The sequence below is a fragment of the Corvus cornix genome, chromosome 3 (genome assembly GCF_000738735.6).
Source record: "Corvus cornix cornix isolate S_Up_H32 chromosome 3, ASM73873v5, whole genome shotgun sequence".
Lineage (NCBI taxonomy): Eukaryota > Metazoa > Chordata > Aves > Passeriformes > Corvidae > Corvus > Corvus cornix.
The window spans coordinates 37,489,488-37,501,681 of record NC_047056.1 but is presented as its reverse complement, the minus strand read 5'-3'; the positions used below and the strand labels follow the sequence as shown (position 1 = coordinate 37,501,681).

The 12,194-nt window shown below is 36.2% G+C and overlaps 1 protein-coding gene across 2 annotated transcripts in view; it reads left to right on the top strand.

Annotated features, from left to right (window-relative positions):
* Positions 1-12,194, top strand: part of PRKN (parkin RBR E3 ubiquitin protein ligase) — a 697,917-nt gene that overhangs the window by 303,321 nt on the left and 382,402 nt on the right. Inside the window, exon 5 of one of the 2 annotated variants that reach the window (XM_039569206.1) lies at positions 11,226-11,309. The exons of the other annotated variant lie outside the window; for it this stretch is intronic. Within the exon in view, the coding sequence (XP_039425140.1) occupies positions 11,226-11,309 (84 nt within the window). The remainder of the gene's footprint in view (positions 1-11,225; positions 11,310-12,194) is intronic. 2 annotated transcript variants of the gene reach the window in all.

Sequence of the window (12,194 nt, the reverse complement as noted above, 5' to 3'; positions counted from 1 at the left end):
ACTGCTTATTGCAGGGAGGTTGGAGTAGATGGCCTTAAAAGGTCCCTTGCAACCTACTGAATTGCCATGATTCAACTTCCAGCATATTAAGTATCTTGATAGCAGAGGCAAGATCCTGAACTGACTGGTACAACCTTAATTCTTTAACACTAGTTATGTTCTCATGTCAAATGCTTCAAGAATCATCTTTTCTTTGTGTGTTAGCAAGACCATGTTTTAGGGGAAAAAACCAAATACTAAAAACACCATGCATGCAACATAATCTTAAATGGTTCTCCAGTGAATCTGAATAATGCACTTGATGGACGGTTGACTGTATTTCTTAATAGCTAAAATAAGGATATTTTTGTTTGTGAATATGGTAGTGCACATGTTAAGTTCACAGTAATTGTAGATTCAGAAAAAAAATTAAGTTTTTTTTTGTTTAGTTGTTTTCCTTTTTAGAAAATAGTCTTTGATATCCTATAACCTTTCCTTTTGGAACATGGAAATATTCCTGCTGAAATGGATATGGTTTTGTCTTTTGGGGTTTCTGATTATGTGTAAAATCAAAAATGGAGGATATAGCAATCTATTTTCCTCAGCTACTGTAGCATGTAATCTTGATTTTTACAGTTTTATATAACCGCAGTAAGCGAGAAAATGTTTGAACACCTTATGAAGCAAATCTCTTGCTAGTGGCCCTTTAGCTTTAGTTGAGAAATTTATTCTTAGTAAAAATGTGTAATGCATTCTGGGGTGGGTGTGGGGTTTTTTTGTTTGTTTGTTTAGTGTTTTGGGCTTTTTTTGGTTTTGTGGTTGATTAGTTGGAGTTTTTTTAAGATGTATGTATTAGCCTTGGGGGGTGTTTGTGTGTCTTTCCACAGCAATGGGAGAGAGACCCTTTGGACAAAATAAAAAGAGCAGAAGTAAGGAAGCAGTAAATGACAGCTCAGAGAAGGAAAGTAAATGGCAGGAATATTTAACTAAGGGCATTATCCATTCCATGTGGATTTACCATAGCCCAGATAGACAATATGTCCACTGACAACCGTCCATTCAACTAACTTACAGAAGTGAATCGATGGGCTAAGGGCTTCTCCGGATATCGCCTACACTGGAAATGCTCTACCTTTGTCTCTCTGACAAAAGATTTTTAGTTTTTTAATCCTTGTCAAAAAAAAAAAAAATTAATTGAATGATCTGACATATAATTATCACATCTGGATTAAATTATTCCTGTGGAATATTCATGAGGCTTGGATTTTTATTTTACATCTTTGGTTTATTGCCTTTGTTTAACTTCAGCTCATATTAGTTTGAATTATAAGGTGTCTAGTTGGCATTATTAGCAATATGTTACCTGCTGACCTTGACTTGTATATTGACTTAGCGAAGATTTTTTATTTTTGTGTACTACTTCATTTAGTCCATATATTTCCCGTGCAGATGTAACTTATGATGTATCCAAATTGCAGGACTGGCCTCATCTTCTCTGCCTGAAATGTGTGAAGTTGCTTAAACATTTCTGTAGCTCAAAACTTTTAGATGAAATGCTTTCATGTTTGACATGAAATTGTAGTTGTAACTGGTAGAAAAACACCTTCACACAGAAAATATTTCTTCACCTACTCTGTTCTGATTTGCCTTAAGAAATAGAAAATTCAGTGTAATCCCGGTTTATTGTGACTTCCAGAATCAGCAGTATGTTTTCGTACTGAATTTAAAATATCTTTACTGAATTTTAACGCTGCCACCCACTTCTGGAGAGCTGAAAGACATGAGGGTTTGCTGCCTGATCCTGAAAGTGCTTAACCTCTGAGTGGCTGACACTCCTCTGGAGCTCTCTGACTTGTAGGTTACTGATAATCTATCCTTGTGCTAATCACTTCTCTTTTAAAGTTGTGCCAAGTCTGTCGGTGCCCCAAGGGCCCTGACCAGGCCCCAGCATCCCCCTCTCACCCTGCATGAAGCACCCAGTGGTGCTGGGCTGCTCTTCACTGCCCTGAAAGTCCTGCAGGACAAAATCCAAGTGCTGTGGGCAGCTGCCACTTCAGAAAAAGCTGAGGCACACAGTAAATTGAATCCATGTTCTGTCAGTTTTTACAGCTTGTAACTGTGATTTGGGAGGGGAAAGCATAGGAGCAGGAGGAGCATTTTGGGTAGAGAAAAAAACAGCCTTTTGGACTTTCTGATCCCAGCCAAAAGTCCTCAAAACATACTATTTTTTGTATGTTGACAGTTGTGGCTCAAATAACTGTGAGCACATCCCAACTGGAGAGAGAAGAGGGATGGGTCTTAGAAGTCTTGATTTCTCCTGTCCGTTAGCTCCCTGTCATCTGCCTGCTTCCCTGTGGAAGAAGCCCTGCATGAAAACTCACCACAGCAGAAACAGCAACTGAATCCAGAGGGCTTTAGTCTGTTCCTGGTTACTCTGACCTCACTGAGATCTGCTGGTGTTAACACTTGTCACTGTGGATTTTATTTTATTTTTTTAATGTTATAATTTCAATGGGCACAGTAAGTACATGGCATGTTTAGACAATTACAGGTGTTTTCTCCAGTTCTTTTCTTCTTTCAGTCTTGAAAAAGTGTTTAATGCCATCTAGACAGAACATTTGTAGATAAGAAATCATTATTCTGACAGGTTATTTGAATGAAGTTTGGTTTTTTGGTTTAGGAGGCTTTACATCCACCTCTTCTTACCGTTCTATTTCTCTCATTCAAGACTGAAGTTTAGAGCAGCAGCAGGACTTAGTTCAATTTTTCAGCTGCAGTTGTTGTATTTGAATTATCTTTATTCTCTTTTTGCCCCTTTTTACTGGGAAGGACCAACCAAAATAAATGTTTAAATGCACATTTTGAATATTTTTTTTGCTTGTATAAGAAAGCGTTTGTGCTGGCAACACAATGCATGTTACAAAATATTGTCAGTGAAGAGATGAATCTGCAGACCTTTATCTTAGGTGTCTTTGTATGAGCCTTCATTATTTATTTGAAATCCAGTAGGATGACTCTTGTAAATCCCTGCACTATAAAGAGTACAAAAGAAAAGAAAGACCAGAACTTTTTTTAAAGCATCTCATTAATGTGTTTTCTTTTCTTTTTTCTTTTTTTTTTTTAACAAAGCAATCTGTGATAAGAAATAAAAAGCAATGATGGGTAAAACAATATGATGGAAATTATTTTTACTATACTTACCTACATTTTCAGTTACAGATGTGATCCTCTCGTGTTTCATTTGAAATAACTATCATGCAGGAAATGTTCATAACTGCACATCTGCGAGCAGTTCAGCTAATTGTCAGCTACTTAATTTTGGAAGAGTTATAACTATTGACATAAAATTGTCAATTTAATAATTAAGCTGGTCACTCTTAAAGGAAAATTTTATCTCTAAGATCCCACTATAAATCAAACAAGTAGGTTGAATCCACACAAAGACTTAAAGCATGTGATTGACTCTACTTCAGTATTATTTCACATATAAATAAAGCTATCCATGTGCTTTATTGATTTGGTCTAATAACCTAAGTCAATAATATGCAAAACATTCCTTCTGATGGGTTCTTTAATATGCTGTTTAGACTAAGCAGTTAACTCCAGTCCTACCAGTCCTATCTCCCAAACTTCTTTAAAACCAACCCAGGACTAATTTAGTAGTCTTTTCCTATACTGTGTTCTTTGCTGTATGGAAGATTCCATGTCAAAGTCGGTCCACAGTAAATTGGTTAGCTTCACCTGCAGTAATGTGCCCATGTGCTAGTCAGTTGCTATCAGTCGTGTCAGAAATATTTTAAAAAATACATACTTTGGAAAAAAAATTAGTCTTTCTCTGCTACAAATGGTCTTTGTAGATCTGCATAAGTTGTGGGTAAACTTTATTTACCTTTGCCTTTGAGATAAGCTTTGTGGCTAAGCAGATGATTTTAGTCATGAAAGTTGCCAATCTTAGTTTTTCCCTTCAATAGAGTATCTACGATAACAAATTTTCAAGTTTTAAGTAGAACACCCGTAAAAGGCTAGCAAGAACTTCCTGGCTAATTCAATAATAATTTCTTTTATAAACTATTTTTATCTTCTCTCTCTCATGATGGATGCTGTTCGGCTGGGCTTTGGGAATCTGGAGAAATGCATTTTGTGCTAGATTGGATGCTGTGGTTCATAGTTTTACTTAGGAAGAAAATAATACTATCTGTATGATATTTAAGCATTTAGTAGAAATCCTAGAATGATTTGGGTTGGAAGGGACCTTAAACGTTATTTAGGCCCTCTGCCATGGGCTAGGATACCTTCCACTAGACCAGGTTGTTCAGTGCCCCTTCCAACCCGGCCTTGAACATTTCCAGGGCAGGGGCATCCACAGCTTCTTTGGACAACTTTTACCAGTGCCTCACCACCCTCCCAGTAAGGAATTTTTTCCTTGTGCTGAATCTAAACCTACTCTCAGCTTGAAGCCATTCCCCCATGTCCTGTCAATACATTGTAAGAAGTCAACTGTCTTGTAAAAAGTTCCCGTCCATCTTTCCTGTAGGCTCCCTTCAGATGCTGAAAGGCTGTAATTAGATCATCCATAAGTCTTCATTTCTCCAGGCTGAAAAAACCCAATTCTCTAAGCCTTTTCTCATAGGAGAGATGCATCCTTACCATTAGGGTACATCTTGGTTCCTACTGTGTCTGTGAGGCAGAGTAGTCCATTTATACTGACTTTGGAAGCAGTGAAATGTGGTAGCTTGGTGTGGATACTGCTGTTAGATTGGCAAAAAGGAAATACATTTTTAATTAGTTTTAATTAATTTTGGGACACTTTTTCTGTCTTACTCTCTCAAAATGCCAAAATCATGCCAAGGGGTCCCCATAAATGTTTAGCTCTTCAAATACTCTCACACAGACAAGTCAGTAGCCATAACTTTGCAGAGGAGCTTGAATGTTAGCATGGTTTGCATCAGATTTAGCACTTTTCCAGTGTCTTGTATGCTGATTTTTAAATCCTCTCAAGACCTGAAATTATTTCTTACATAACTTTAAGAATCCTTCTGCATTAATAGTTTTTCCTTGGTTGGGTCATTTGCTCAACATTTTAATGATTTATGTCTCTCATGTAGATCATAGCAGGTAGAAAGATGTGTTTTAATGATATTCTGCTGCGTATTGTTCACTGGGGGAGAAGATAAAGCAGGGAGAATGCAAAGCATTGAATACATGGATAGTTTTCAGCCTTTTAAGTGATTCAGAGTCTTTGATGACTCACTGGTTTCTATTGCTGACCTCTGCTTCTGACCTTTCCCTGACTTCAGAGGTCAACAGTTCTGTCAGTAACCACATTTTGAATAATTTGTCATCCAAGATCTCTAGATGTTATTTCTGGTTTGGAGGAATTTTTTTTTTTTTTTTTTATGAGGTTCTTGATGAAAATTCAGTTTTGGTTCTACAGTACAGAATTGTATCTTGGCTACAGGATAAAAAGACACTGACAATAGAGTGTACTGTACTGCCCTCTGCACTGGGCATCAGTACAATATACTGGTGGAATGTAGACAGACTTCCAGTTCTTTCCTCATACATTGAAAAAAACCACCTCAGTCCTCCCTGTTTGTCATATACTGCATAGGAGTTTCACTTCAAGCTTAATATACCATTTGCCAACTTTTTTTTCCTGTCTTTCCCTCAAAAAGGGAAGCAGCGACTGCCATATGCCCAAAGCACAGAAATTTCCATACCTAGTTATTAGGGAAATACTCAAGTACATTTGATATGATTTTTTTCTCTTCAGTGCTGTTCTTTCTATTTCTTTCTTTGTTCTGTCATTTTCCCATTTATACACTGGAAAAGTCTTCTCTGATGTGTTTATTTTAATGCACAGCTTTCTTTGTGAGCCATTTGAGCTGGGTACAAGAGGGGCAGTTGCTTTAATCTCGCAATCAGAAGGCTTTGTTCCTCTCACAGTATGTTCTTGATTAATGCGAACTAATAATTACAAACACTACAGCCTGCAGAGTTATAACACCACAAGTGATTGGCTGGCCTGCAGGTTGACAGGCTTTTCTTAGACTCAAGAAAGAACGATACAAAAATTGCATTTCAAAGTGTTTATCTTGCCAGAATTCCTAATTGTATTTTGACGTAATTATAGCAATGACATTTAGTAGTACTGTCGCTACAGAAACATTAACATTTTGAATGCACAGTGTTTTTCAAGGACAAATGTCTTTTCTTCTGTTTTTGTTTTGAAGGTGGAAAAGTAAAATTTTCAAGCACACTGAATCTTTTGGAAGTGTGTTAGGTTAGCATTAATAATAAAATATGGCTCTGAAGAATGCCAAGAACAGATGTGGAAAAGGAGATTTTTCCCCTTACTAATTTGGAAAATGAGGTGTAGAATAGGGGTCTCTGGTTGATTGGGGTTTATTGTTTTTTTTACTTTTTTTTAATCTCCGCTCATCAATGCCAAACAGGCTGAAACCTATTATGTTCTGTCAGTCTATAATTCCTGCTGGCTTAATGCCTTCTTATGCCTTAAGAACTTGATCTAAGTTTTGCTAGAACAGAAAAATAGAAACAACTGTTGACTTAAAGGTGGGTCTGGTTAATGTTACCAAAAGACTTAAGCACATTTGAGTTTTGGATTTTATGCCCGTCATAAGAGTTAAAGAAGTGACAAATATGGTGGGGGTTTTCATGAAGAAAAAAATAGGAAGTTGTTAGCTACAGTGTGAGTGAACCGGTGATAGTTGCTGATAGTGTGGGACTCTCATCCTAGTTCCCTGTGTATATGCTTTTAGCATGCCTTTAGTGGAAGGTGACATTTTTATTTCAAACAGTGAGCTGCTTTGTGTGCAAAGTGCTCCTGTGTGTGTGAGAAATGTCATGAGGAAATTATTGCAGAGAGGGAGAGCACTCTAAGTTCATACCATGCCATGTAGCACACTAGCTTTCCCTTGGAGATAAGAACTTAAAAGGTGACTGCAAAATTCCTATTATTGTTGTTACTGTTAATAAAATATTCTCATACTAAGCATATTTGAACCTGATATAGTGCTAGTTGTAGTGGTTAAATTCTAATGGTAGTCAACATTGTATCAATTTGTCCCTATTTTGGTTTCTTTTAAAAATGCATATTTCTAGAATCTCAACCTTATAAATGATCCTGTGGAGATTTTGGGGTTTTTTCTTAGCTGGAGAATTATTGTGCCTTCTTGCATTTTTGTGATTATATACCTGGACCTGCAAACTAATGAATACTTGGGAAGTTTTCACCTGAAATCACTTCAGTGAAGTAAAATATTAATTCCTCTAAGAAGTTTAGTTTGAAATATTTTCTTCTTATAAAATCAAGATAATTAGTACCAGAGTTGATAACATACCTGTGGAACTGCTTCTATGAGACTCTTTTAAATTATCTTGGTGTGTATCTTGGTGTGACTATTTTTTGTGTATATGCTGGTGTAGCATCATTAACTTCGAGAGTCTCCTATTAATCACACAAGGATGAAGTAACAGAAAAAATCAGTGTCCCATGTTACCAGTACCAGAGGAAAAAAAGGGCTTTGCTTGGGGTTTGAGTAAATATGTTTCTGGGGTTTTTTCATTCAAATTAGTGTTCTCCCATATCCCCATCCCTTCATAGATCCCAAGTTTTATAAAGCACACTTGCTTCTTATTTCTTATCCTTTTTTTTTTCTAGTATCCTCTTCCCAAATGGAAATTATGTAAGGATTAGCCAAAGCTAAAAAAAACCTATTGAATTCCTCTCATTTGGAAAAATAAATATGTTAACAAATGTATGTTAATAAATATGAGTATGAAGGAGGAGGGACAGATGTTAAGCAAATATTAACTTGTTAGTCTTGGTTATCTTTAACAAGTCAGTGAGTTAGATGTTATCCCTATGGATTGAAATTCCAGGCCTCAAAAGGGAAAAAAATATGACTCCCTGTAACAACCTTGTGACCACACAATGATAGCAAGCCTAACATGCTGGGAAAAAGCAAAAGCTTGAAAGTGTAGGAATAACCATCATAACTGGATATTTAAATTGCTTTTGTGTAAATTATGTAAGTATCAAGTCAAATCATGATCCCAGGAGTAAACTTCTGGATGCCATCAGGTTATGTTATGGAAAAGTTGATCAAAGAACCTCCAAGAGATGGAGTGCCTAAGGAGGATCTGGTTTATAATGTTAGTAATGCAGACCTGGTCTTTAACAGTGATAACTGTAAACTACTAGAAAGCCAAAAAAACCCCATAATTCCAGCACCTTAAATATAAAAATGCAATTAGGCAAGCAAAAGCCCTTAAGTTTCTAACTTGCAAACAGCAGAAAAAACTGTTGCTGAGTCCATTTAAACTATAACAGAAGCAGAAAATGTGCAGATACATCAGGTGATTGCCATGATTTACCAAAATCTGAATATTGATCTAATATCGATATCCAACTGAGACGGACAAAAACTCTCTAACAGTTTAGAGTTAGAAAGTGTATGTTTTATTTGGCGCCAGGCACTGCGTGGGATAGCTCCCTAAGACGCAGGGCCTCGATCCAAGCAAACACAAAGCTTTTTATTTACAAAAATTATGAATATCCAAAATACAAATGCATATTCATAACATTAACACGTCCCATTCTCTGCTTCGTATGGAAACGAGCTTAAATGTCATTGAGCATGCGTAGTGTGTGTTTTGAATTGAGTTGGTGGTCTTGAATTGGGTCAGTGGTCCCAAAAAAGATGAAGTAACTCATCTTCCTCATTTTGACCTTTTTGTCTTTCTGAACTTTAACAATCCTAATTACTTTAGTGACCTCTAAGTTTCCTCTTGCGTGACTTTTGAATGGGTTCCCACCAAGGGAAGAGATTGGTAATTGTCCTTGTTCCCTACACCAACTTATCAATGTTTCTATTCCTTGTTCTAAGCGCAGCTAAACAAACATACAAATGACAGATCATCAGTTATTTGGAAATCAGTTACTAACATCTTAAAACCCATTTCAGGTCCAGCTCTCTTAACTATTTTAATTAACTCTAGCTGGGCCCAAATTCCTTCCTATTCTAACTAATTTCAACACAGCTAGCCTATAACTAAAATCTTTATGCTTCTTCTAAATCTGTGTTTCAGCCACAGAAAAGAAATGCATGGGTATATAGCTGGTTCATCCTTGGAAGCAAATAGATGGGTTCAATATGGGAAGAACGTAGAAAGTATCTACTAGAAAGAAGCCTCTCTGTGGACCTTAGGATGACATTTCAACTGCTGTTGAAGTGGCAAGTGAAATTCAATGTATGTCACAATTAAGTGATGTGCACTGAAAAAAACCCTCCAAATTTTACATATATGTGATGGATTGTGAGACAGCTATTACATATAGAAATGAGATCTAGGAGCTCTGAGAGATAACTCCACCAAAATGCTGCCTTGGTGCTTAGTAGCCATCAGCAAAGTAAATAACATTTTAATAATCATTTAGGAGGACTTGAACAAATTCATAGACATCATCTTCCTATTCACTGGTCCAACACATAAGTCATGTGTACTGTGTGATGTTCCTCATATTCCAAAAGGATAGAGCTGGAAAAGCTACCAAGAGAGTAAAAAGTAAAAGATAAGGAATGGCATCTGTATGAGAAATGGGAAGGCAGATTACTTTCCTTCCTGAAAAGTAAACTGCTGCATAAGGAATGTTAGAGATCTGCACAATCTTTGATGGCATGGGGAAAAATAAATAAATGGGGGGGGGGGCATCAAATAAAACTTTCAACTACTGAGTTGAAAGCAACTAACAGGAAGTAGTTCTTTGTGCAACATCTCAAGGTGGCCTTACTGTTCTTCCTGCAAAATTTCAGGAATGCTAAAACTTCATGAGAGGTCAAAAATTCACTGGAATAGTTGATGGCAAACTTTATTTTTTCAATGTTTTAAATGATCAAATCACGGCAGTTCACCCTCTCCCTGCCAATTTCAAGAATTATTACTTTATACTGACTTCACTGCAGCTGTGTTCACCCAAGCACTCAAAACCTTGATTGGTCACCCCTGTGTCTGCCTGCAATTCAACTTACCTGTGTCCAAGCTCTTTTTTTTAACCTACCTCTTCATGGTATCACCTCAAATGCCAGCACTTCAGGTGGATGACAGTAGAGAGCAGAGCTCAGTGAAGACTAAGCTGTTTTACTCAACTTTCCAGATAGGCTGGATCAACCTTTTATAACTAAGTTCGCACTACTAAGATAATTTGAAAATCATTTCAGCTGTGCCTACACTATGCTGAAGAAATGCCTCATACAGAGTTAAAAGGATATGGATCTAGATGTGACACTGGATCATTTTGTAATTAAACTGTTTTAAGTAGTCACTAATTTCACTAATGTGGTTAATGTCTTGACTGCCATAATTTCTCTTCTGGATAAAGATTTTCTGTTATTTCCTGGGCAGTGACTTTATACCAAACACTGAGTAATCCAAGTACCAAATACTTTCATTTTTGATACCCTAGTTGTTTATTTCTACCATGTATGTGGATACCTGTAAGCTTCATATTTGTTGCTCAGATTAATTTTATCATCTGTGAATTAAATATTAATTGGTATGAAATTAATATAAAAAGAGAACACATATGAGCACCAAGTTTTTTTGTGATGCAAAATATGGTTATAAATGTTCCTATAGATGCTATATATATAAATTTTCTTCTTGGATAGATTATCCTGTTTACCAATTATTTTGCAGTTGTGAAATATTGATAATGATGATTTGCAATCTTTATTTTTTCCAGTTTTTACTATACTCATAAGTAAACTGTTTATATTCAAAAAGTCATTGCAAAATTTGATAAGGATTTTCTGACCTTTTTTTTTCTGGGTTTTTATATTGTTTTGTTGGAGAAGGGGTTGGGGGATTTTTAAGTTTCTTTACTAATGACTGATAAATATGGGAGCTAATGTAAATATCCAGAAATCTAATAACAGTTCTCACTTAACACTTTCATTATGTTGTATTACAGTTTAGTAAAGGCTTTATGTAGAGCCAGCACTGACCTTAGGGTGGAGGGACCACATGTCCTGTCCATGCCTGAGCTTTACTGGTGAATGTTGTTATATAACCTGGATGATCTCTTTCAGTGTAATCATGATAAAACTGTCTAGCTAAAACCTAAAAGAAATACAGGTAGGAAAAGCAGCACAATATCAAGTTTTATATGTTTATTTCTGAAGTAAATTGTAATCTTTATATGCTTTGGTTTTATTTTGAAGGGCCCATCTTGTTGGGATGATGTGCTTATTCCCAACAGAATAAAAGGTGTTTGCCAGTCCCGAGGGTGCAATGGAAATGTAGCGGTAAGATTTTGTCATATTTCTCCAAGTACTGTGGCACTTATAAGACTAATTCTTTGTAACAATTCTAACCATGTTAGAATTTCAGTAATGAATGTAAAGTGACACATAGGGTACACTTCAAAAGAGCTGTTCAGTATCAGATAATATACCTCTGATGTCTTGCAAAAGAGAGGAACTTTGGTCAGTTGCTATTTGGAATGAAGGAGGAAATGATTTTATTTCATCTTTTGCACTGAAGTAAAACTCATAAATTTTTGAGTATGCATAGGTTAAATGCAGGATGTAATACTTAAATGTTTCTGTCAGTGCTTGTTTTATAATTATTGTGTATATCTTTGCCTTGAAACCTTCAAATTTCCATCATCTTGCACATCAGAACTTGCTTGTTGGGCTTTGTCCACAGGAGCAGGTTCTTCACACTGATAATAGTTTTTCTCCCACATCTTCTTGCTGTTGCTTCCTTTGTTTCTTGAAGTGACAACAATAAAAAGACTGAGTAAGAAGGAGCATAGATATCTCAAATTCTTAATGAAGATTTTTCAAAACATTATTTATGTATACTTATATCTTCTCATGTATTAGATATTTACAGCATTTAATACTAAAGATGTCTTAGAGGTAATTCCTTCTCAGGAAAAAGCCTAATTTGTGTGTTCCTTCACGACAGAGATTTTAAAGGTAAACTCAAATTTTCTGTGTATGAAAGGATTCTATTCATTAATGATTTGCAGATTGGGGCTCCACAAATGGCTTTTTCTAGAGTCGCTCACCTGCTCTCATGTAACCTTCTCTTTGTCTTCCCTAGCAAGACAGGTGTGAAGTGATGTGTCCATACAGTTCCATAGGTGTCTCCTATGCTTGGCCACAAATGGTGTCAGGAAATAT